This window comes from Oreochromis aureus, linkage group 22 (assembly GCF_013358895.1).
Source record: "Oreochromis aureus strain Israel breed Guangdong linkage group 22, ZZ_aureus, whole genome shotgun sequence".
Lineage (NCBI taxonomy): Eukaryota > Metazoa > Chordata > Actinopteri > Cichliformes > Cichlidae > Oreochromis > Oreochromis aureus.
This window is the reverse complement of record NC_052962.1, coordinates 23,023,474-23,049,322: the sequence shown is the minus strand read 5'-3', so window position 1 is coordinate 23,049,322 and position 25,849 is coordinate 23,023,474. Positions and strand designations below refer to the sequence as shown.

The following is a 25,849-nucleotide window of genomic DNA, read 5'->3' as shown; positions in this document are numbered from 1 at the left end:
ACCACATTTTTCTGTTCTTCTAGTTCCAAAACATACAAAACCTTTGCAAAAAGTAGGAATTATAAGCGCCGGATTAATAATGATGCATCCTTGTCTTTCAGGAAATTCTGTGGCATAAACACAAACAATGAAACAGCTGAGGATAAGGATAAGACCAATGAGAATAAAGTTAATAATTAAAAAAAACAAAAAAAAAACAATAAAATCAACCTTCATTAAAAATGTGTAGTTCGTTTCTTCCTTGTTCTTTACAGAGATATGATGTACCCTTCCTCTCATATGGTGTTTGTGTACTTGGGAATTCCCCTTCATCTGCTTTTATAGACAGTTGATGTACAGAGTTTTCCTTCTTTGTGTTTCCATATCAGCAGCAGCTCAGCATGTGGTTTAAATCTCCAAATCTTTGTAGCTGCTAGAAAAGCCTGGATGCATACAGGCGTGGGACTAATGTAAAGAAACTCCAGAGGAAAGCAGTGAAGTGTGTGACACGGATAGTTACTGGGTAAATGGCTGTTTAATAAGTCACTTATTTAGCAGGGAAGAATTTGTTTGGAAAATATTATTTTAGTTTCTAATAAACTGAGGGCATCAGGTTTGGATGTACAATGTGGAGGAAATGTTTAATGTACCCCCCCCAAAAATGTTATTTCAAATAAAATGATTATGCACGGTTAAAGTTAGTTAAAATAGCAAATTTAATTATCTTTTGTGTGTATGTAAGTTAAAATTAAGAATCGGACATATAACTACAAAAACCTAATCTTAAAGTACGCTTTCTTTCTTGAATCCAGAAATAAGGACTTTACGCCACAATAAAGTCGGTGTTGCTCTTTTTATCCTGCTGACAGAATATGAGACAAAGCACTGCGTAAAAGCAGTGGAGTGTGTGGAAAACCTAGCCGGGTTCACCATGACTTCAGCAGCTGATGGTGTTACCTCTGACACCGGTTGACCACTAATGAGTAATTCATTAAGTTTCGGTTTCTGCTGATGATCCCGGTCGTGCCCCGCGCAATACGACCTGCAGCAGCCGCATCACCGCTCCGGGACTCGCCTCAAAGGAGGAGGGCGGAGGAGGGGAGCGGAGAGAGGTGAGTGGAGTGGACTCAGTTATTACAACAAGCCGATTACTGAAGGCTACTGAGCCCTCTCTGTCAATATGCGTCTTTCCTCTCACGGTCAGACGGGAGGAGGACACAGCAGCCCACAGCTGAACTTTCATTTTTCCGTTTCTCACACGAAAAAACTTTTTTTAAGGGAACTTTTTTTAATGGACCTACTCCACGAGAACGCACGTGAAGAAAGACTGGATGTTTTATTTTGTAAGATCTGATTTATTCCGTAAGATGTGTGTGTGTGGCACTCTGCGAAGCAAACGGTGACCTCCAGGTACTTAAAAGTGTTTTTTTGGTTTTTTAGCGGCTGCATTATAATTTTTTAAAGTATAGCAGCGAATGCTGTTCATAATTTGATCTTTATGCATTTAATTTATGTAAAGGAGGTTAAATTTGGAAGCCAAATGAAAATGCCTTGCGCACTAAACTTTATTAGTAAGTGAACTTTACCATCGGGCTCCAACAAGCCAAGTGAGGAGGGAAAGTAAAACCCCCTCTCCGCTTCGCTCACCTGCAAGTGCAAAGTGTAAAATGAGCAGCCCCTCCAGGAGTTTAGACGGACAGAAAGGTGACGGCTCTGGCACCAAACCGGAGACGCCCAGGTACCGCAGCTGGAGCAGTCTCCGCTTCTCCAAATGGAGAAGTGCGTCCCAGAGGGCAACCCCGCCTGCCACCCCTTCCCCGAAGACAGAGAAGAGGAGCGACGTGAGCAAGACGCTCTTCTCCCTGGTCAAGACTCACAATGACGACTACACAGCGGATCCGGATGGCCTCCTGGAGACCGACGGAGAGGGCGAAGGAGACAGCGATAGCCAGTCTCAGGACCAGGCCACCTACTTCCAGAAGCAGTTCGGCTCCATGCTGCAGCCCGGGGTCAACAAGTTCTCCCTGCGCATGTTCGGCAGTCACAAAGGTGTTGCTGCTGAGCAGGAGAGGGTTAAAAGCTTTGGAGTGTGGATCATACACCCCTACAGTGACTTCAGGTAATTAGGAGAAAGCCCTTAAACTAATTTGCTCTCATTTTAGCGCAATTTGTGTAACTTAACGCATTATAACTGCAAAAATTGGACAGAAATTTGGCCAGTGACATTTTCCATTTCAAGGTGCTTCCAGTCCCTCAATATTGTTTAGAGTTCCCTTGAAAGCATTTACCCTTTATCCCACTAAGCACCCTCTGATTGAGGACTCACATCCAGTTTTTCAAGGACAGACTGCAGGATAGCAGCTGATGTCATGGTTCCCAGCACATGATAAGGCGATGAAGGGATTTGATTAGTGATACAGTATATAGGACAAGATCATCTGGATTAATGATATCACTCCCTTGTGACTCCTTTTTTTAACCCCAGGAGGAGAGAGAAGTGCATTCATCAATACTCACGATTTAACCAATCTGATTGAAAATCATCCAAATAGTTTCCTAATCTAGTTTGGCCTCACTTTGGGGGGATCTGTCCAATAATTCAACTTTCAGGGTTAAACAACGACTCAGGAGTGATGCCTAAGCAATCTGTCGGTGAGGTCACTAATAGCCCAGTGAATTTAAAGAATTTTTAACTTCAGGCCGATGCCAGACAGATGGGATAAACCCATGCATGGGGATTATTGCCCATAAGAATCCGTATAATTCCTATCTTACTCTATTATGCAATAATACACAGGCAGCTGAGGGAGGGATTAGCGCAGGCCTGCTCTTCTTAAACCTTATGCTCCCACTTCCTCTTAAAAATGAATGAGTTGGGACAGTAGAGTTTTGGTCAGATTTCCTGTTTAGAGTTTAAGGTCACACAGTTGGTTGGTGTCCTTCTCTGTGGAATCTGCTTTTCTCTGTGGATTTTTTTCTAGTGCTTCGTCCTCCTTGTTCCAAAGATGTCCATGTTTAGCTAATTATCAATTCTACATTGATTGTAATCTGTATGTGAGCGGTTTGTCTGTAATCTCTATGTTGGAGCTGTGATTAGACTTATAGTGACACTTCCGGGTGTATCCCACCTCTAACCCAATGTCCCCTGGGATAGCCCCCAGCTCCACTATGACCCAGCTTGAATAAAGGTGGAATTAGTTGTACTCTGGGTAAAAGTGACTGATTGCCATAAAACCAGCATCCCCAATCTTTATAAGTATATATCTTTATATGAATATGCATCTGTGGTCTGCTTATGTTTGATAAACTTTTGCTGCATGCAGCTAAAAGATCTGTATGGAGAAAAGAGTAATTTCATTTCCAAAAATTATAAACTGTATACAAAAGATGGACATGGCCACAGGGACATCACTGATTGGTTTAGACTCTGCAGGCCTGAAGCCTCCACACTAGCACTTTGGCCACCACTATGTTGTGTTTTTGGAGGACTACTTTTGGATGGGCTGGTGCAGTCCAAGTTAGCAGCTAACGCTACCTAAACTGATTAGTTCATAAACTGTACAGGTGCAACACATAGACACACACATCTGTTAATCTTTAATAATAAAATATTAGAATTTTACCCACAAAAACAATATTAGTCAGATATGCCAGAAAGCACCAACAGCTCAAACACAGTGGAGCGGTAGAGCTTAGTGAGTTGAATCAGCGGAGGGCTGATGACAGACATCCCATTTTAAAATTTAGCAATATTCACACAGTTGAAGTAAAATAAACATTCACTACCCTACTACCCTACCTACCTGAACCAGATATAACATCCCCAGATTCACACAAACTTCCAAAAAAGCCAGAAAACGGCTATTACCTTTTTATTGCATCAAATATGATACTTTGAATACTAACCAAAGAAACTTTTTTTCAGTAAAGTACAAACCAGTAAGCCTTTGCTTTATTCAAATTCAACCTGAAATCCTATCAAAATACACTCATGCTCCTGTCCTGCACTCGCTGCTATTAAAGCTTGTCTAAAGGTTTTAGATACAGCAGATTTTATTCTGCTCCTCTCTCCCTCTCACTCAGACTCAATCTATAATGTCAACAGCTATAATGCCTTCCAGATTGGTGGAGTTAATAGCAGCAAGCAGCCTCTAATCTGCTGCAACATGAGAAATAATGGTAAGCACTCATGTGAAGGAGAGAGTGGACAGAGAGGGCACGGACACGAGTGAAGAACACATCAATCACTTCTGTGTCTCTGCTCAGTTTTGTCACGGGGTTCACGTTGCAATCACTGAAGGGTGACTGTAATCAAAATTGGTCTGCGTCAAGTTCTCTTTCTGTGCCTTTGTAATCAAAGAGTCACTGAGAGCGAAAGAGACCCAGTGTGATTGACAGCCGATGGAAACAATCTGTAAGAAAATCCAAACCATGTCTTCCGACGGTGTACGAGACATTTGAGAGCTATAGGGAAATGGGACATGTATGACATGAAGGAGACAGTGTATTTGTACAGCACGTGCAATCAAGATATCCAATCTGGATCTGGAACAATGCATGCAAGCTCTAACGCACATAGGTTGGACCGTTATCGGATCATCGCATGGGGAGATGGATCAGATTGGGCCTGGATTTCAGCTGGGTATAAATGCTGTGCACACACCATGATCACATCCTTAAGAGAAACTTTACCCAGCAGGTTAAAAGGTCAATCTCTTCTCGATAGCATAAGCTGCCAAGGAACAGGAACAAGTAGCATTAGTAGCTAGCAACTCCTCCCTTACAGAAAGTGACTTAAAAACAAAAAGCTCGATTACGTGGTATCTTTGCTACTAGGTGTCCAGTCTGCATAGTCTGTGTATGATGACATTAAAGTGGTATTGGGCAGATGGGGGCACCCTAATGTGCATCAGAGCGTGGGGAAAAATCAATCACTTAGAAATAAGATTTTTTTTAAAATTGTATTGTGAGCTCCAGGAGATTTGTTTTCTTTGCATACGGGGTGTGATCCGCAAACATGTGTTGCTGCTGCTCTAAAGTTTACTATTCTTTGTGGATTTAACTAAATTTAGCAAGATATAAGCAGACAGATCAACTTAAAAAACATCTGCTACCCTCAATTTAACACAACACTGACCATTAACCACCAAACTGCTCTGCACCAGAGCTGTAACGTTCACCACAGTACGGTAAGCTCTCAGTCCTGTATACCTTTAGCTTGTACAGTTTGGTGATATTTGCTAAGCTGTTTAAAACATTTAAAATCACCTGCCTGTTATAAATGTTACTCTGTTTATGCTCAAACTTCTTCTGTAGTGCCAGCCAGAGCCATCAGCTAAATGCTAAAGTTCCACAGCAACAGCTTTATGGACATGTGCGTGATGAACGAATCACAGGAAAGGATTCTGATGAGAGTGTAAGCGGGCCATGGGATGATATTATTTTTCTTAAAATTGTAATAGTAATTCCAAACTGTCATCAGTAAGCAACACAAAAAGAGCACTCTTGACAGTATTATGTCAAAGCTAACAGATTTGCTTGCTCTTTAATTGAAGATGCTGGAGGGTGTTCCTAAATATTCTGATGCACTTAGAAGAGCAAACAGAAACCTTACAGTTCATGTTAGTACCAGGTATACATGTGACTGCCCTCATTCAAATGTTGCAGATGTGCCACACAACCATAAAATTCATTTTATATTGTAGAATAGAATAGAATAATCCTTTAATTGTCCCACAAGGGGAAATTTGGTTGTGAACATTGTGAACATATATTTGTATTTGCTATAAAAAGCAATATAAATATATAAAACTATTATTGGACATTTAACCCTCATGAAAAACTCAAAAACAGCAGTGCACCACATGATTCACTTCACTTCTTTGGCGTTCACAGTCAGCTCTTTTCTCTTGACAACACATGCAATTTTTTGTTTGTTGTGATATGTCAGCACTGACATACAGTACAGAAATAACTACGTGCGCGAAGCAGTCTAGTCGTGATTAACGCATAGATTTTCAGTTTTAATTCAAAAGGGTTCATTAAAATATCACTTGAAATATATTTGAATAACCACCTTTTCATTTTTTTACAGTTTGGCCCGGAATGAGCAGATGTGTTTGCAGTAAATCTGAAAATCATCTGTAAATCTGGAAACGGTCAAAGTACAAATAGGTCCATTTAAAGTTTGTGTAAAGGTTGTGATCCTAAACCGAGCTCTGCACCCATCCTCTTCTCTCCAGGTTTTACTGGGACATCGTAATGCTCCTGTTGATGATGAGCAATCTTGTCATTTTGCCCTGGGGTATCACCTTCTTCGAAGACCAGAACACCATGCCCTGGATCACCTTCAACGTCCTGTCAGACACACTCTTCCTCATGGATCTGGTTTTCAACTTCCGTACGGGCATTTTGGGAGAGGACAGCCACATCATCCTGGACCCCAAAGAGATCCGCATTCATTACCTCCGCACTTGGTTCCTGGTGGATTTCATCTCCTCCATCCCTGTCGACTACATCTTTCTCATCGTCGACCTTGAATCCCGACACGAGTCATCAGACGTGTACCGTACCGCCCGTGCACTTCGCATTGTGCGTTTCACAAAGATCCTCAGTCTGCTGCGTCTTCTCCGTCTGTCTCGCCTCATCCGATACATCCACCAATGGGAGGAGGTAATGCAAATGCAGGGAAGCGGGCATGTGCTTAGAACAAAATAAACAGAAATGTCGTAATTTGATCGTCTCTATGACTTTCTTTCTGACAGATTTTCCACATGACTTATGACCTGGCCAGTGCTGTGGTGCGTATAGTCAACTTGATTGGCATGATGTTGCTGTTGTGTCACTGGGATGGCTGCCTGACCTTTATGGTACCTATGCTGCAAGACTTTCCTCCAGACTGCTGGGTATCCAAAAACAATATGGTGGTGAGTAGATGAAGAAAACAAAGTAAAATTACATATTTAAATTAGTATGTGGGTATATAGCTCCAGTTCCATATTTGATCAGATCAGTGTTAGTTGGCATTTTTTTGAAGGAGGCAAAGTCATTTAACTCAGTGGCATAAAAACCACACCACAACAAACCAAACCACAAACTTGGCAAAACCACACCTCCGTCTATGGTCATGACATGCCAACTCACAGTGATATCGCAAACAATGTGCATTGAGTGCAAGAGTAAAAATCAAAATTGAAATGAGATACTGTTCTCACATTTGGAGATCATCTTAACTGAAACCAGGACCAAGTGTCGAACACTGCACCTGCACATACATACTGTGCAAAAGTCATGAGCCACTCCTCATTTGTCATATCTCAGCATGGTATGCAGTCACACGCCCAAAAAATCATATCTGAAAGACTTTTTCTTAAAAAAACGGGACAAAAATCCAGCCTGACACAGGACTTGAGAGATGCATCTGGCCCTTCAGTTAATCTACTGTTCACTGAAGCCTCATCAAAAATGGTCTCAGTGGAAGGGTGGCTGTCAAGATGCCATTCATAAGGAGAGGAAACAGAGAGAAGAAGCTGAGGTACGCCAAATTACACAAGAACTGGACTAAAAATCAGAGACAACAGGTCTGCTGGAGTGATGAATCCAAATTTGAAATGTTACTTCAAATTGTCATCAATATATATTAAGGATGACAGCATCATCATCATCTGTAGCATGACATGATGAACCCAAACACATTACCAGTCGAGTAAAAGCACACCTGGATTAAAAAAGACACATGGAACACTATCAGTCACGGATGGGCTTCCCCGGAGCTCTGACCTCAACATTATCGAAGCGGTATGGGATCAGCTTCACAGAGAACAGAACAAAAGGCAGCCAACATCCAAGGAAGAGCTTTGAGTGTCCTTCTAGAAGCCTGGAGAAATATTCCTGAAGACTCCTTAAGGACTGCATTTAATTAAACTTGTTTCCAGCTGTTTTGCCGTGTTTTAGTCTTAGCTTCTGGTTAGGTTTAACAGAGCTATGCAAGAGTCACTGGTGTTGTTCTTCTCATTGAACACAGTATTCTTTACAAGATACAAAATCTTTACTTGGATGTGAAACGGCTGACAGCTGTCTGTATTTTCCCAAAGTTGCAGACTCATAGATGACCTCATTTCCTGTTCTGTCTCACTCGCCTCATTGTTAACTACCCTTTTCAGAACTCTACATGGCACATCCAGTACTCCTACGCTCTGTTTATGGCCATGAGTCACATGCTGTGCATAGGATACGGTGCTCACCCTCCAGAGGGCATGACCGATGTTTGGCTCACCATGGTCAGCATGGTAGTCGGGGCCACGTGCTACGCCATGTTCCTCGGCCATGCCACTAACCTGGTCCAGTCCTTGGACGCCTCGCATCGGCAGTATCAAGAGAAGGTAATCATGTACACTTGTGACCTGCAGCTTCAGTTGCTTTGTGGACAATATGTTCCAGGAACCTCACATGGATGCTAATGTGATTCGGGCTTTGAGCTTTAATATCCCGGCCATGTTTCATATCACAGACTGGCTTACTTGCTCGTACTTTATTCGTACAAACTGTGCCAAATGCCTAGAGAATATGTGTATTATCTAATGGATTTTGCAGCCTTACCATGACCCATTCCAGGGGATTTTCACAAGATAAAGCAGAACAGATGATGGACAAATGGCGGCACCTTTGTTTTGGATAACTGTCTGCCAATGCCCATTACAAATGAGTTTGTAATCCACTTAAAACGGGAGAAACAGCCTGCAAAACAAATGGAATGAATATGTAATTATTGTTCTTGGGGATAATTCGCCAAACACATGCTAGAACATGTGACTAATTGTGTGTTTTCTGTTGTTTCCAGTATAAACAAGTGGAGCAGTACATGTCATTTCACAAACTGCCAGCAGACTTAAGACAGAGGATCCACGATTACTATGAGCAGCGATTCCAAGGCAAGATGTTTGATGAGGACAACATCCTTGGAGAGCTCAGTGACCCACTCAAGGAGGTGTGTTATTCATCAAACATTTGACTTTACCTGCTGTTTCTTGCTTCCTCTCTCCAGTTTTTTATTAAGTGTCGAATAAGTTCATCTTTTATGTTAAAAAGGGTCCATGAAAATTTCTTTAAATGTGCCTTTATCTAAGCGAGACTCCAAAACCTAAAGATATTTAGTTTATAATGAAATTGGAAAATATCAGATCAGCTGTTAGATATGCTAAGAGCTAGTTAACAATGCTTTTATTCCTGTTTATAGACTAACTGACATATTTTTTTCCATAATAATATGCTATATATCACAATATGGTAAAACATAGATTATTTGATTTGTATGTTGATCTGTAAGCTTCTTCCTCTTCTTTTGGCTTTTGTCTCAGTAGATCATCTGCCTCCATTTCACTCTATCGCAGCATCCTCCTCCTCTGTCACACCAGCCTTCTGCATACCCTCCTTGACTATGTCAATAAATCTTTTATGTCGTCGTCCTCTTTTGCTCCCACCTGGCAGCTTCATCTTTAACATCATGACCAAAATCCTCCTGAGAACCGAGGAAATTTTTAAAAATGATTTCCTGCCTCTTTGGAACTAAAAGAAGCCACCCAAACACATGAGATACCGATGGAAAGCCCAGGATGTCCTCTATTTAGGACATCAGGTCTTCGTAAGGTAGCTCAAATAAGTCAAAAGATATAGACCAAATCAAATGTCCATTACAGAGGACATAAATGAATATCTCATGAGGATATAACCACCATCCCTCCAATCACCTCCAGTCTTTTTGCCAGTGCCACAGTCTCCACATTATACATCACTCATCCACCTTCAGTATCTCTACTCCTTACATATTCACCTTTCCGCCTGTCTCTCTCTCATTCACACACATGTATTCTGTCCCGCTTCTATTGTCCTTCATTCCTCTTCTCTCCAGAGCGTACCTCCACCTCTCTATGCTCTCACTTCTCTCAGTGTTATCTGCGAACATCATAGTCCATAGAGACTCCTGTCTGACCTCATCTGTTAATCTGTCCATCACAACTGCAAACAAGAAAGGGCTCAGAACTGATCCCTGATGTAATCCCACCTTGAACCCATCTGTCACTCCTGCTGCATACCTCACCACAGATATACAGTAAACAATGGTTTTGATATTTTGGTGATGAATTTCATTTATTTCTCAAGAAAAAAAGGCTTCACATCCTCAGTTTTAAGCTGTAGATTTGCTGCCTTTCTGAATTTGTCATGTTACACTTAAAAGAGACATTTAAATACGGCAACTTTGTATCCAGAAATATGTAATTAATGTTATCCTACAACTTTTTCAAGTTTAAAATCACACAGTCATTAAAAAAATATTTAAAACTGTCACCCCTAGTCATCCTTTGTAAGAACAACAAACCTAAAACACACACACACACATATATAAATATAAACACTGAAAAACTTTACAACTGTTGATGTTTTAATGTTTCAAATCTACCAAATCTCTCACACATATGACTGTAGTTAAAAAACTGGCAGAGATGTTTTATGACAAGTTCTTCTATCTTACGCTTTTTCCCCCCTCATGCAGGAGATTGTCAGCTATAACTGTCGTGGACTCGTAGCCAATATGCCACTGTTTGCCAACACTGACCCTCATTTTGTGACGGTGATCCTGACCAAGCTGCGTTTCGAAGTCTTCCAGCCAGGAGATTTTATTATACGAGAGGGAACGCTGGGTCGGAAAATGTACTTTATCCAGCACGGCACCGTCACCATCATCCCACGCGGTAGTAAGGAGATTAAGCTCAGCGATGGAGCATATTTTGGGGGTAAATCGTTTGCCACTGACTTCAACCTTTTTACAACGTTCCCTAACATAAATATAAGAGGATCTGTGACTTTCCTCTACTTCTGTTGTATTATGAAAGTTGATGCTGATCCCATTTTCAGTTTGGCCTTTACCCAATTCTAAAATGAGGTATATACAACCTCAGACGAATAACAACACATGGCAGAGTACGCTGTGTCATCATGTATTTAAGAAAAATAAGCCAGAATGCAGAAACAGTATAAATATACCCCACGATTCAGTCGCTTGTTAGCAGCAATAATTAATTCTTTTCTGTATGACATTCGTGACTTTGGAGGACATTTGTTCCACTCTTCTTTACAGCATTGATTTAGTCCATTGAGGTTTGCAGGTATTAATTTATGCACAGCTCTCTTGACGTCCCACCACAGCATTTTAATCAGGTTAAAGTCTGGACTTTGATGAGGCCGTTGCACCACTCTTTTTTTTCCAGCTATTCTGCTGTAGATTTGTGCTTGGGGTCATTATCCTGTCGCATGACCCAGTTTCAGCCAAGCTTAACTATCAGACCAATATCCTCACAATTGACTTTAGAGTACTTGGACATACAGAGTTCATGGGCACGACCCTGGTTTCACCTCAACAGTCCAAATGACATTGTTTCAGAAGTCTTACTGTTGTTTAGATGCAACTTTGCAAACCTGAGCCATGCTGCCATGTTGTTTTTAGAAAAGAGGCTTTCCCCTGATACACTTTCCAAACAAACCATATTTGTTAAGTCTTTTTCTAATTGTACTGTCATGAACTTTAAAATTTAACGTGTTAACTGAGGATTGCAGTCTGAGATGTAGCTCTCGTGTTTCTCTGAGCATTGCAAAGTCTGGCTTCTTGGTGAATTTGCTGGAATGTTTGCTCCTGAGATGATTGTCCTGAAAGTTTTCCACTTATGAATATTTTTTCTACAATTAAATAACTGTAGATGGAAGTGATGGTAAATGGACTTCAGCTCTTCAGATCTTCTCATTTAGCAAGTGGGATGAACGGCATATTTAAAATGATGTCTTCCTTGTTTCAGAGATTTGCTTGCTGACACAGGGACGACGCACAGCCAGCGTGAGGGCTGAGACCTACTGCCGTCTGTACTCGTTGAGCGCGGACAGTTTCAGCGAGGTCCTGGAGGAGCATCCTCTGATGAGGAGGGCGTTTGAGAGTGTGGCCGTGAACCGACTGGACCGCGTTGCGCGCAGACCGAGTTATCAGCCAGTCCCAGATGAATGACTCCCTCAGCACCATGAGAAAAACATTCCAGCCAGACTCATCGAGCACATTTGTCACATTTAAACTGCACATGACAAAGATATCTTCTATTGGAGCATGCTGATGGACAATCAGATAGCGAGACCTACTTAAACTTATTAGTACAGCATTACTGCACTGAGGTGAAAATAGTCTACCTTCAGTGGTTTTATTTCATTATTTGAACTTGAATAAGCTGTAATATGTGCTCATGTTTGTATTAGAGCTTTGTTTTGATTTACATGAGCTTTTTATTTATTGATTGATGTACTGATTTATTAATGAATTAGTTTTTGTTTTTTTGTTTTTACCAAGAGTCTGTCTGGACTGGTCTCTTTCCAGCTGTAAATACCTCTTTTAAAGCACATTTTAGTGGCCTGTAGTGCCACTTTGATTATCTATCAGATCATCCGTCCAGGATATTGACAGCCTACAGGAGCAGCAGCTGGTGTTACATCATTCAGCTTTCTGTGGCTCTATTTTAAATGATCCTTCTCATCTGTAGGTTGCCTGATGTCAAGATGTAATGCTGATGTTCACAGAAGATCAGTTGCGGTTATGTAATATCTCCAGCTGTACACAGACAGGTTTCACAGAGGTCATATAAAGAATAATTTATACCCAGTATTATTTGTTTCCATACTATTTTTGTTGCATTTTTTCTGGCATATTGTTTATTTATAATGTAAAACTAATGAATGAGAATAAAGTCTCTAAAGGTTAACTAGTTGGTAACTGTCAGATGATGCTGTTGTATAATGTAAGTTCTATTTTTGTTAATATATCAGCTGAACTTTCTCAGTTTTTTTACTTCACTTTTTTAGTGAGGTTACATACAGGGTATACATGCAGCATTTTTCACAGCAGAAGCCACAGCTGTATCTAAACATCAACAATGTAGTTATTAGAAGTTTATTTCTGTTCTGTTTTTGCTTAAAAGAAAGATTTTGCAAATTTAAATTGACTGAATGCTGATTTACATTTAGATTAATACTGTTTCCTTTTCTCAGGTGCATTTGAAACAGCATGATTTTGAATATTTTCATCTGATGCACACAAAACAGACCTTTTTGGAATTTACAAGTTTAACTGAAATGTCTTTATTTTTTCTTATTTTTCTGATTATTACCTTTATATTGATGATGTCATGTGTATACAAATATCTGTAACCTTGAAGCATAAATATCAAATATGTATTTTTTTCCTATGCAGTGTGTTATTTGTGCTTATGTATAAAGAATGTGCAGACACGTTGATCAAAGAAATACTGTTTTACTTAAGAAAACGTTTTTGAAGCTTTTTTCCACAACTTTGCCAAGAAAATTAAGCCACGCATCCAGAATGTATCTTATTGTGACTTATCATAATATTCACTCACACTTTCATAAATCTTAAAGGTATGCCTTTTTATCCTCATAATACTCTCTGCTTCTTTTTTCTGTTCTCTTTCCCTCTCACCCTCCAACCAGTTACAGCAGATGGCTACCGTGCCCTGAACCTGGATATGCCAGAGGTTTCTTCTTGTTAGAAGGGAGTTCTTCCTCCTCGCAGTCGCAAAGTGCTGCTCACAGGGGATCGCCTGATCATTGGGGTTTGAAGGGTCTCTACATTACAATATAAATCTCATTCAGGTAACTTTTGCTTTGAACTGATGCTATCTAGACAGATTTTAAATGAAATCTCATCAGAACTATGAGATATAAAGTCATGGCTTTGTTTTTCACATAGTGTCCATTCTCACAATGATATGATGAACATTCTCATTAATGTGAAACACTAAGTAATTATCCATAATTATGGTGGTATAAGCATGTTCTGACTGTGTATTACAAGATCCTGTTATTAGAAATAAGATGTTTTCTTATTTCCTATATACTTTGTGGCTTCATAATACTACAGTACCATATTGCTACATTGTTTAACAAACAATAAATAATTATTATGATAAATAGTATCATATATAACGACATTTAATAAATTGCCATGATTATAAGGTTACCATAGTTTTTATAATAAAATAAAATTATCCCAAATATTATTATTATTATCCCAAAAGGTGTAAAACATCCAAAATAACATAATATCTGTAATGACTAGATTAGCTCAATAAAAATTACCATATGGTCAAAACTGAAAAGAGAGAGGGAGAGAGAGCGATTTAAATATAATAATTAATAATAAAGTAAATTAAATAATATAAATAAATAAAATAGAACAGTTCATTTTATAAAAACCTTAATATCTCGACATAGGTTAAATAAAGGCTACATAAATTAAATAGACTCTGTGTAAAAAGCAGAATATAGTAAAAGTCGCTTTATAAAGTAAAACTTAAAATTCAACAGTATAAAATGGTTTTTTATCAAATGTGGGAAAACAAGCAAGCTCGGTAAATATAAGAATATATTACAGCTGGTTATTTTGAGAGGGTTTAAAATGCAATATAAAAGCCTAATTTGTGAACAATGAACATAAAATAAAATACGTGCATAACCTCGTAGTTCTCTGGCATTATGAGAGTGTGTTTTAAATAACCCTCCGCATTATCGTATCCGGGCCGTGCGCTCTGCTTCCTGTCTCACTTTATTTCATAAACTCGGGACGCAGAGGAAAGGTAAGGAGGATTGACTGCTGCCTTACCTCAGCACGTTTGTGGCTGATATGAGTTCAGCTTTTTAACGCACATTTACTTATTTTTAATGTGATATCTGCACGTTGCACAGTGAACCAGCTGTTTTTATTCTGACATTACAAGGTTAACCGCTAGCCAGTTTAGCTTAGCGCTAGGCTAGCGGTGGCTATCTGAGTATGGAGGTCAGCGGTGTGTACTCCTGTCATCACACTGAAGCGAGGCAGACCTGATCAGTTTTGTCCAGTAATCACTCGCCCTTTTAGCGACTGTATGAGATAATAGCCCAGCTGCAGTGTTAGGTTTGATAACATGGCTGGCAGTCGCCTTCACCTTCGTTACTTAACTCGGTTAGCTCTGACATAACATCACAAAAGAGTTAGCACTGGACCTCTGTAAGAAATACATCATGCTAAAACTGACAGCTAATCTAAATTTATGGTGTTGAAATGAAATGTCAGCTCTCGTTTCGGTGCTCTGTGTTTGGCATTTATTTTATAAAACTCCGGCTGAGCTGTTTTTAGCCCGTGATTTGTTTTTAGCTGAGAGGGCCATTAAATAGCAAATTATGATGATCAGAAGATAGTGTTATGAAGTTGTTGATGCAGTGAAACTGAGTAACACCCGACCAATAGTACAAAAGATATTGGTACTGATATGTCAGTAAATATCGTGTGTGTGTGTGTGTGTGTGTGTGTGTGTGTGTGTGTGTATACATCTGTGACAGAAAGGGAAACTCATTGTTTTTTACATTTACAGCAGCGTATTTCACAAACTAGTACAGACAGCTTTACTCTGCTCAGCATGGACTGGTAGTAGACTGGAAGTTCAGCACTCAAGGTGCTTTTTACTACAAGTGTCATTCACACAAGTGTTTGTTCTAAAAAGAAGTGCCTTGTCCGCCTTTTTGGACACACTCACACTTCGATTTCTTTATTGGGGGAAACTCAGGGTTCTGTATCTTGCTCAGAGTTACTTCGGTATGCAGACTGGAATACCTCTACCCCCTGAGCCACAGCTGCCCCCATTATGACCACTCACTGTGTAAAATGTGGATACAGGCATCGTCACATCAGCTCTTGGTTTTGTTTTTTTCAATGTCACAGCAGGTTAAACAGCAGCTCTCTGTACCTGTGCAGGTGCTTTCTTTTATTAGTGTTTGAAAATGAAAATGATTCAGGCTCAGTCTTGTTTTTTCTATTTTTCATGCAGAAAGGATGCTGTCCTTTTCTCGAACTGTGGTGAGCGGGGTGGCCCGTGCCCCAGCTGCTATCAGTCAGGGTGGCGTGACTGCTATCACACGATACAACAGCACAGCACAGGTATGACCCATGTTGTTAAAACCAGTATGAAACAAATTAAATCCTTACAACTGTAGTAACAGTTTGTTTTTGTTTTTTCTTTGCTTTTCTGGCAGAGTGCTCCTAAGAAAACTAAATTTGGTCCGCTGGCAGATCAGGACAGAATCTTCACCAACCTTTATGGCCGACATGAATGGAGGTAACACCTCTGTGTTGTTCTCTTGTGAATTTGATGCAAGGTGAGAGGTTTAGCAAAAAAAAAAAAACAGTTGTGACCTTCTCGTATTTGTGCCACAGGCTGAATGGGGCTTTGAAGCGTGGCGACTGGTACAAAACTAAGGAGATTCTTTTGAAGGGAGTCGACTGGATTCTCAATGAGATCAAAGTTTCTGGCCTGCGTGGGAGAGGTGGAGCTGGCTTCCCTACTGGCATGAAGTGGAGCTTCATGAACAAGCCCAGTGATGGCCGGTCAGTGAGGACACAGATATCATTTTGCAATTTTAGTGCTAAGTTGTAACATTTTTACAAAAACGTAACTACATTTGGAGCAATAATAAACTCATAAGTGCATTTTTTAGCAAATACAAGCACTTACAACACTCATTTTTTAAAAGGAATGCTTCTGGCGTTCTTATAGTTCAACCAGTTTGATGTTTATCATAGTTTTCATAAAACAGAGCAGATTTATTTTGATTCATTTTGTTTTTTCTGTCAGCCAATTATCACCTCTTAATGTTAGTAAAAGTCAGAAATTGCCATGTGTTGTGCAGCCTTTGTGCAAGATAAATTCCGCTACTTTGACAGTAATGTTTATTATACCAACTTGCTTCTGTTTTTGTACGTTAGCCCAAAGTATCTGGTGGTGAATGCAGATGAGGGAGAACCGGGCACCTGTAAGGACAGGGAGATCATGAGGAATGACCCACACAAGCTGGTCGAAGGCTGCCTGATCGCTGGGAGGGCCATGGGAGCCCGTGCTGCTTACATCTACATCAGAGGGGAGTTCTACAACGAGTCCTCCAACCTGCAGGTAGAGATGGATAGAGACAACTGAGATCAAGTCTTTAAAAATGATCATACACCTCACTATCATCTTCAGTTTATGGAGAAAATGCAAAGAGATCAAAACAAAACACTTTAGCATTACTGTAGTCGATGCATGTCTGAAGGACCCGGGTTAAAATTGAGCTCATCTTTTTAAGCTTTTAGCATAATTACAAATGATTGTAAAACATGGTCCACAACTGATACAATTTTGGAATATCACTGCAAACATTTTCATACCAGTGAAGAACATTATTATAATAAATATAAATAAGCGATGGAGCACAGCAACAAAACAAAGAGGAAAAAAAATCTGGTTCAAATCATAAATCAGCTAGTTGAGGCTGACCAGTGCTGTGTGTGTGTGTGTGCGCGCGCACGCGTGTGCGTGCGTGTGTGTGTGTACATATATATGTCCGTTCTGTACTGGTCGGACTTTTTTTCTTTCAAAGATTTTATGCAAGTTAAAACAATAGTCACAATCCTTTTTCCAGACCTTCTGCTTGTCAGGCTTAAGCATGTAATAAATAAACCTTTTGAACTGCTATCATGAAAGCTACCTGTGTGCTAGCTAGTCTTCCCTGGATCCATAAATTTGGCTGATTAATATAAACTTTTTGCAGGCCGACAGGAGCTATCCTGTCTGCTTCTAGCAATGACACCAGCAGACTCCAGCACATTTCATTTTGAGGCTTTATGGATTAATTTTCTTTCCAGATTTAAAATATTAATATAAAGTGTGAAATCTGATTTTAAAAAAATGGGCTTATAATATAATATTATTATAACCCATTATTATTTATTATACTGCCCTTCAGCCATGTTTAAAGTACCGTAATTAAATTAGTCTTATTTTTCAAGGCCTGGGAAGGGGAAAGTAAGTGTTTATTTGTTTGTTTTTTAAATGTTATATTGGATACTGGTAATAAGCTGCATACTTTCAGATTATATTAAAGTCAGTAATGTGACTAAATTTAAAAAAAAATCTGATCTACAACTAATCTCTTTTAGGTGGAGGTGATTCAGACACAAAAGTAGCTGCACCTCCGTCCAACTCATGTTCATTGTAATTCATACAGATTAAGCCTCATATTCTCTCTCCTGGCTCTTAGGTGGCCATCAATGAAGCCTACGCTGCTGGGCTAATTGGAAAGAACGCCTGTGGCTCTGGTTATGACTTTGATGTGTTTGTGATGCGTGGTGCCGGAGCCTACATCTGTGGAGAGGAGACCGCTCTTATCGAGTCCTTGGAAGGAAAGCAGGGGAAGCCCCGTCTGAAGCCCCCCTTCCCTGCAGATGTCGGTGAGTTCCTGCCTTCAGAGTCGGGGTTAGAATGAAAAAGTTTCTATATTAATTACATTTTCCTCACTGCTGCTTCTTCTGCTGGGCCCTCATTATTCTTGCTAAAATAAAAGCACGTCTCAAATGTCAGCACCACTCCCTCTCATGTGTTTGAAGGTGTGTTTGGATGCCCAACAACTGTCGCCAACGTGGAGACTGTAGCTGTGGCGCCCACCATCTGTCGTCGTGGAGGCTCGTGGTTTGTCACCTTTGGCAGGGAGAGAAACTCGGGCACAAAGCTGTTCAACATCTCTGGGCATGTCAACCACCCCTGCACAGTAGAAGAGGAGATGTCTATTCCTCTGAAAGAGCTCATTGAGAGACACGCAGGTACATAATGCACTAAAAATGTAAAAATCACATCATTTTTGCCTGATAGGATTTAAAAAAAAAAAAAAAGAAAAGAAAGTAGTGGAAGTCTTCCTGCGTGAAGGGGGTCATGGACTGAAAAGATTAAGACAGCTTAGCTTAAGCACAGCCCTAAGTGCTTCTTCTTCTTTTTTTCTTTTTTTTTTTAACTTAATTGGAACAAACATCTGTCTGGTAGGTGGGGTGCGTGGCGGCTGGGATAACCTGCTGGCTGTAATTCCCGGTGGGTCCTCAACACCCCTCATCCCCAAGAGCGTGTGTGAAGATGTGCTGATGGACTTTGATGGCCTTATTCAGGCGCAGACTGGGCTGGGCACTGCTGCTCTCATCGTCATGGACAAATCGGTAAATTTGTCTAGTCTATAGTATATTTGGTGAAATAAGAAATGCAGAAAACTGCTGTTAAACTGGTGGATGGGTTTTACTTTTGCAGACTGACATTATTAGAGCCATTGCCCGTCTGATTGAATTCTACAAGCATGAGAGTTGTGGCCAGTGCACACCGTGCAGAGAGGGTAAATGCTTCTACAGTTCAGTTCTGCACACCTTAATATTTCTCCACCACCTTCATTAAATTAAAACGTGTGAGTTTTTTCTTGTTGTGTTTTTCTGCAGGAGTGGACTGGATGAATAAGATGATGTGGCGTTTTGCGCGTGGTGATGCACGTTCAGCAGAGATAGACATGATTTGGGAGATCAGCAAGCAGATCGAGGGGCACAGTATCTGTGCGCTGGGCGACGGTGCGGCGTGGCCTGTGCAGGTAAATGCATCTCACGTCTTCATGGAACTATTAATGGGAAACTCAGCCAATACTTCAAAATGCATTAGGTACACTTAATGTGTGTGACGTGTACCTAATGCAAGGACAATAATGTTACAGATCGAAGAATACAGTATTACACTCATAGGTGTTTTTAAAGCCTCGCCCATGCGTAGAAACCCCATGGCGACCAGAGGTTGCCAAGGGGTTTGCATTGCACTCTTCACAATTGATTAGCGAGTAGCTTGATTACATGTTGTATTATTTGTAAAGCTTCCCCATTTGTTTTCTGCCTCAAGTTCAGCAGGATAACTGACCAACACCCCTCTCTTCTCTTATCTGTGTTCCCAGGGATTGATCAGGCACTTCAGGCCTGTCATGGAAAGCCGAATTGCTGAATTCCAGCAGCAGAAGCAGGCAAGGGTTTGAACGGCTTCTTCGAGTCCTTGATCTAATTTTTCTGCACCCAGAACTCTGTGTTTGTCTTTCACAGATTATTTAAAGAAAAGAGAACGTGCCGTCTTATCAACTCTTCATCAAGCGTTGCATTGATGTGTCTGCCTTGTGAAACAATATTACCAATAAAGTTCTATGATACTTTAATAAAGACTTCTTCTTTTTCTTGTGGTTCTTTTTTCTTGTTTTCAATGTCTTGTGTTTTTACTTGTAGGGAAATAAGATCTTATTAATTACAATAATTACCTGAAGACTTCATTATTATTATTATCCATTTTTATTATTACTTAGTCTGTTACTTAAACAGGTAGTCTCATTGAGACCAATATTTTTTAAGAGTTCTATTAAATGCAGTAAAAGTATTTGAAACTAGTTTTTATAAGTTCAGTGTGAACAAGAGGTACAGCTAACATTTTAATATGTTTTAGGATCAGTAGTCTCAGGTTTAAATATGTATAATTTTCATTCATCGATTCTCTTAATTGAAGCCTGGTGCTGCGTTGTGATTGGTTGATTGGTTAAATCATTTGAACGCCATAAACATAGTGCACTGCAAGGATGCCACGATTCCTGTTCGTTTTCATGCTATTCAACATCATTACGGATGTATATTGAAACTATCTTTACAAATGTATAATAATGATAATTAATAATAAAACACCTTCAGTAGATAGGCAGAGAAACCAGCATTTGAGAAAAAGGCGTTCACAATCTCGCGATAGCGGACGGTCTCGTGTCACGTGACTTTGGCACGTTTTGCTCTGCCGCTTCGTTTCGCCCAGTGGATGCTTTGAACGGTAAAAAGGCGTTTTAAAATTGTTTATGAACCTCTGCTTGCTCATTAAATGCATGTTTAAAGTGAAAAAGCGCAGCGTCACAGGAGGCGGAAGGCTACATAATAAAAATATAGTGCCGGTTGAATATATCAGTGGAGTCATGTCGCTTTTAGTTGCAGCTCAGCATCCCTCACCTCCATCCTTCTGTTAAATAGTTAGCTCAGGCCTAACGTGAGCTGCTTTTATTTATACTAGCCGATTTGAATTATATAGGACCCCCTCCTCCCTGAAACATCCTGTTAATTCAGTGGGGGGACTTGTTTGTTTTCTTTTTTATTATTATTATTTATTGCAGTTTCTTGTAGCTGGTTGAGGTTTGCAGTTCTGAGTCACATGTCTCTCATGTTGCAGCTTTACGCGGCTGGGTGCTGTGTGAAAGCATGGAAATGATGAAGATCGAGCAGGTAGTTGTCGGAAACGACATGAGGTCAACCTCTGCGGAGATGAAGCCTGAGCCACTGGTCGCCCCCTGTAAGATGACATTTTACATTAATGTGACTCCTCTTTCCAACCGCCACAGTCACAGCAACATTAACAGCTGACATGTTTTGATGATAAGTCCACCGTTACTGAACAACTCTTCTCACTGTGACGCAGATCAGCATGAGAGTCTGCAGTGCTTCCAGTGCTTTATCACCTTCTGTAACTCCAAAGCTAAGGAGAGACACATGAGGAAGAGTCATCGGGACCAATACAAGCAGCAACTGCAGCAGGTGGGAAAAACAGGCTAAACACGTCCAACAGTTCATGCATGATGAGTAATGTTTTACTCTCCAGGATTATTTATTAATCTTTGAATTTATTATGCATTAATAAAAAAATAATCATTTTGATATAGAAAACAAAAAGCAGCAAGTCTGAGCATAGACTGTAGATAAATGATGGAAAATGTGTTCAGGTACGAAAAGTGAAGCCTTGATTATACTGCGTCCACGAATCCACTGGGGTCCGACTGAAGTGTATTTCATCATCACATGGGGAGCATGACAGTCCACGTCAATATCAGCATGCCTCCCTGTTTTTGTGATCGTTGTGAGAATTTACATTACAATGCAAAAACTACTACACGTCTGCAATGGATTATAATCAAGGCTTGAAGCTAAAGCAAAAGTGCCTCAAACCTGCACTCTTTTCAGTGGCCAGCAGGGGGAGATTCTTCTGGTTACAGAAAGATTGTATAGAGGTCTAAAAGAGAAAGCAGCTGTACTTCTAACATGATTTGTGACTTTAGTAACTGCATTTCTCCAGAGTTTAAGTTCTCAATAGCTAGTTTACAAGATAATGTTCACGCTGTAAACTATGGTTCTTCTAAGAGTTAGAAATTAAATGAAAACAGGGCAGGCTTCAGGTCAGCTCTTCTATACCCTATGAATGTGTAGTGTCACTTGGCTTCACAACAAGGCTACATATACCACCCTCTGCTCAAAGCTTCATATGCCAGAGGATTACATCTTTTATATACAGTCTATGTATTTGAAACGCTGGAACTGTTAAATTCTGACAATATATATTTGACTGATGAAGAACAACCCACGCTGTTTTCTTGATGATTGCCTAATAATCCAGAAAGTTGATTCTGTTCATCATCACAGTGACTTCTTCAGGCTCAGCTGACTGCAGGTTTTCCCGACTTTATAAACAGTTTGGTTGCATAACGACTGAAAGTAGCACCACTGACTAATAATGAACCATGAGCTCAGTTTCATGATCGTTAATATGCAAATGAGGGACATTTGAAAGTCAATGTGTACCATGAACCAGCCCATACAGACAAACAAATGGAGTAACATAGTGAACGTGTTTATATGCCAAGAGGATTGCTGTTGAGGAAACCGAACAACCCTCTGGCTAAGTGGATGGCACAGCACAGCAGACCTACGAGAGAGTCCAGGCCAAGAATATGCAGTATGTTTAAAACTACAGGCCAGTGGCCACTTTTCCACTGATGAGGATGTATTCATGTGGTTTGAGCAGGGAGTCAAGGAGGGCAATTATGTTAGAAGGGAACAGCCATCTCTAAACCGAAGAGGGGGCCTTAAAGTACATTTCACCATATTACGGTGAGACCATGAGTGGGATTAGCACTCATGGTCATCAGTGGTCATAGAAATTTCAGTATTAGCAGTCTCGAAACTGAGCTCATGGCCTGGTGTTAGTCAGTGGTCCAAGTTTCAATCATTGTGCAACTGTGATGAGATGAAACATTGCATCAAGTTGAACAAAATCAGCTTTCTGGAAATTCACATTGTTGCTGATTAAATTCGTTAATGTGAATTTTTACAGAATGAATTAAAACAAACAATCAAACATATATTTCTTCTGATTTTTCAGAGTAACACTGTCTTCACATGCTACAAATGTGAGAAGTTCTTCTCCTCTTCCGAGGAGCTCAGCAAGCATCAGGCCACCCACAGCACAGAGGAGAAGGCCTTCGTCTGCTCTTACTGCCAGAAAAGCTTCTTTACCTTCACCGAGGTGAGGACATGGCAGGCATTTTAAAGCTTCTTTTCTGTGCTGGAGGTTTCCAGTATACCATTTCTGACTGTTTCATATCTTGCAGCTGAACCAACACAGACGACACGAGTGTAAAGAACGGCGGTGTCCCTGCAGGGACTGTGGTGCTTCCTTCCCCAGCCCGTCACGACTTCGCAGCCATCGCATTGCAGTGCACCCCCAGCCCCCAGAACAAGCCGATGACCTGAACACCTTCCAGTGCTGCAAATGTCATCAGAGTTTCCAGACTGAGGAAGAGCTCCTGCAGCACCAGGAGAAATTTGCCAGGGAAATAACCTGTGACGCTAAACCGCAAGGCAGAAAACGCGGGCGTAAACCCAAGCATGCAGCTCAAGGGGTGACTGGTGACGGCAAGAGGATAAAACAAGAAGAGGGAGCGGACAACCACGAAGAATACAGTGACCCTCCAACAGACGGCTGCTCCTCCTCCGAGCTCCAGATTCCCTGTCCCGAAGCAGACTGTGATCTCACATTTCCTTCTGTCTTAGCCCTACGGGCACACAGGCAACTCGAGCACAACCCACATGCGTTCATACAGTGTGACGAGAGCTTTGCTCAACCCGAGCAGCTCAGCGCACACAAGGCTACGGCTCACAACTCTAGATACACCTGCCTCACCTGTGCAAAGAGCTATACAAGAGAAAGCAGCCTAAAGGCTCATCAGAGCACCCACACCGAGCCAGAGGAGGGAGCAGAAAAAACATAATATAAAGGGAAGAGACTGCAACTCGTCCCTACGTGTTTAGATTAAATGATCGTCAAAGTGAAGACTGCACAGACCTGTACACACCAGGTAGTACTCTTAACTACATGATCACCTTGGCCATTTCTTCTTACTAATTCTTCCAGTGTAAGCTATACTGGAAAGCCATACCAGGGTTTGCATTGTGAGGGAGCAGGATGGTTTGGATTCAGAGGCAGGAGACAGAGACACACCTGACAGTCAACTGGGAAACTTTAGTTCGTGTCCACTCACTTTAATCTCATCACAGCTTTGTTAGTTTTACCCCACAGCTACTACTGCTTTAGTGTGAGTAAAACTGCACTTTTATAATGTTAAAGACGTGCTAGAAATCTCGTTTTTCTGTGTTTTCCGTGGGTCAACTTGATCTAAAACTAAAGGTGGCGACACCAGCACATGTGCACTTACTCACACGGCCACCAGAGGTCAGTTATCTTGAACTGTAACTATATAATTCACCTATTTTATCATTTTCTGATGGAGGATTGTGTCTGTTGTTTTATGTTCTACAGTTTATACTTAAGAGCTTGAAAAGAAGGTAGCTGGACTTCTTTAATTTTGTCCATAATTCTGTCCATATTACCTCCAAACTACCTGTAACGTATTTTATTCACTGTAGACCAACAAGTTATTTCTTACAAGTGGAGTGAATGTTTTGTATTTAGCTGAAGTCAGACACTCTAAGTCCCGAACATGATACAATCTTAAATACTACAGCAGTATATAGGGTTCTCTGTCAAGAGACAGTCAGTCTCAAGGTTTCATTTCCTTTTCTTTTTTTTCTTCTTTTTTTTCAGAAGTTGTTGCATTAAACAGTACTCAAATTCCTGTGCTGTCTTTGTCCCTTTTATATTATTATATTTACTTAAATGTTTATGATGTGGAAAACACTTCAGTTTGAATAAGTCTGAAATTAAGTAATTTATGAAGAATCATCTCACTTGTTTTGAGGTGGGGTTTTTTTGGGGGGGGGGGATCAAATTCTTATCTCTTTAAATCTCTGCATCTAGTTGAACTCTTGCCTTTTATACAGACTAGAACTGAACTTTATTTATTATTTTTTTATTAAGTGTACTACTAATAATGTGTGGATACTATCCCCCAAATACTTGATTGTACTTTAGAACAAATATTTAACTAATGTGTGATCAGAATGTCCCTCTGGTCCATATTTAGATGATGGCATCACACAGCAGCAATGCCCAATTGGCACTAAGGGCCTCAAAGTGTGCCAGGACAACAATTTGTTGAGCCTGTGCGAGCTGATAACTGAATTTCCCCATTAGGAGTGGCACCAGGTGTGGTCTTCTGTTGCTGTAGCCCATCTGCTACAATGTTTCATGTGTTGTGCATTCAGAAGTGCTCTTCTGCATTCCTTGGTTGTAATTGGTGGTTATTTGAGTTACTGTTGCCTTCCTATTAGCTTATCCTTCATCAACCAAAAGAAAAATGGAGATGATTGTGTGGGAAAATGCTAGCAGATCAGCAGTTTCTGAAATACTGAAATAAAGCAGCCAGCATGACACCAACAACTGTTCCACATTCAAAATCACTTTCTTCCTCTTTGTGATTCTCGCTTTGAACTTCAGCGGGTCGTCTACAGATCTAAGTGCACAGATATTTGTGTGGAAGAGCAGTTGAAGTGGGAAAGGTATATCTGACTAAGTGGCTGTGTTTGGATAATTTTACACCAATACATGATTTCAGTACTCACTACGTGGTTCCCCAGTTACAACACTGATAGTGGGAATTCTGCTAGATCAGTGTTGTTAGGTTTTATATCATTTTACTGATGATATTTACTTAATGA

General features: G+C 40.5%; 3 protein-coding genes across 3 annotated transcripts; all 3 read left to right on the top strand.

The window, feature by feature from the left end:
• The first annotated feature begins 1,118 nt into the window (after positions 1 to 1,118).
• Positions 1,119 to 13,248, top strand: hcn3 (hyperpolarization activated cyclic nucleotide-gated potassium channel 3). Its single transcript, XM_031739517.2, has 7 exons — positions 1,119 to 2,098; positions 6,222 to 6,651; positions 6,744 to 6,905; positions 8,142 to 8,360; positions 8,819 to 8,965; positions 10,529 to 10,769; positions 11,826 to 13,248. The coding sequence occupies exons 1-7, from the start codon at positions 1,647 to 1,649 to the stop codon at positions 12,026 to 12,028; spliced, it is 1,854 nt and encodes a 617-aa protein (XP_031595377.1). The 5' UTR covers positions 1,119 to 1,646; the 3' UTR covers positions 12,029 to 13,248.
• Positions 13,249 to 14,587: 1,339 nt separating this feature from the next.
• ndufv1 (NADH:ubiquinone oxidoreductase core subunit V1) lies at positions 14,588 to 20,100 on the top strand. The gene is made up of 11 exons (XM_031739524.2): positions 14,588 to 14,660; positions 15,888 to 15,997; positions 16,093 to 16,175; positions 16,274 to 16,444; positions 16,823 to 17,006; positions 18,133 to 18,322; positions 18,479 to 18,691; positions 18,909 to 19,075; positions 19,164 to 19,245; positions 19,346 to 19,491; positions 19,843 to 20,100. The coding sequence occupies exons 2-11, from the start codon at positions 15,893 to 15,895 to the stop codon at positions 19,918 to 19,920; spliced, it is 1,419 nt and encodes a 472-aa protein (XP_031595384.1). The 5' UTR covers positions 14,588 to 14,660; positions 15,888 to 15,892; the 3' UTR covers positions 19,921 to 20,100.
• Positions 20,101 to 20,653: 553 nt separating this feature from the next.
• Positions 20,654 to 24,888, top strand: LOC116320034 (zinc finger protein 184-like). The gene is made up of 5 exons (XM_031739538.2): positions 20,654 to 20,744; positions 21,135 to 21,254; positions 21,381 to 21,496; positions 23,115 to 23,258; positions 23,344 to 24,888. Exons 2-5 carry the CDS (start codon positions 21,164 to 21,166, stop codon positions 24,001 to 24,003), a joined length of 1,011 nt encoding a protein of 336 aa, XP_031595398.1. The 5' UTR covers positions 20,654 to 20,744; positions 21,135 to 21,163; the 3' UTR covers positions 24,004 to 24,888.
• The last annotated feature ends 961 nt before the right edge of the window (positions 24,889 to 25,849 follow it).

What these genes read in the sequence shown, in the direction of transcription:
- hcn3 (XM_031739517.2), top strand. Translation starts at nt 1,647, where the DNA reads ATGAGCAGCCCCTCCAGGAGTTTAGACGGACAGAAAGGTGACGGCTCT. An exon ending in ACATCCACCAATGGGAGGAG is followed by an intron (nt 6,652 to 6,743) that starts GTAATGCAAATG and finishes TCTTTCTGACAG; the next exon opens with ATTTTCCACATGACTTATGA. An exon ending in CGATGGAGCATATTTTGGGG is followed by an intron (nt 10,770 to 11,825) that starts GTAAATCGTTTG and finishes TCCTTGTTTCAG; the next exon opens with AGATTTGCTTGCTGACACAG.
- ndufv1 (XM_031739524.2), top strand. Translation starts at nt 15,893, where the DNA reads ATGCTGTCCTTTTCTCGAACTGTGGTGAGCGGGGTGGCCCGTGCCCCA. An exon ending in TCATCGTCATGGACAAATCG is followed by an intron (nt 19,076 to 19,163) that starts GTAAATTTGTCT and finishes TTACTTTTGCAG; the next exon opens with ACTGACATTATTAGAGCCAT. An exon ending in GTGCGGCGTGGCCTGTGCAG is followed by an intron (nt 19,492 to 19,842) that starts GTAAATGCATCT and finishes CTGTGTTCCCAG; the next exon opens with GGATTGATCAGGCACTTCAG.
- LOC116320034 (XM_031739538.2), top strand. Translation starts at nt 21,164, where the DNA reads ATGGAAATGATGAAGATCGAGCAGGTAGTTGTCGGAAACGACATGAGG. An exon ending in TGAGCCACTGGTCGCCCCCT is followed by an intron (nt 21,255 to 21,380) that starts GTAAGATGACAT and finishes ACTGTGACGCAG; the next exon opens with ATCAGCATGAGAGTCTGCAG. An exon ending in GCTTCTTTACCTTCACCGAG is followed by an intron (nt 23,259 to 23,343) that starts GTGAGGACATGG and finishes CATATCTTGCAG; the next exon opens with CTGAACCAACACAGACGACA.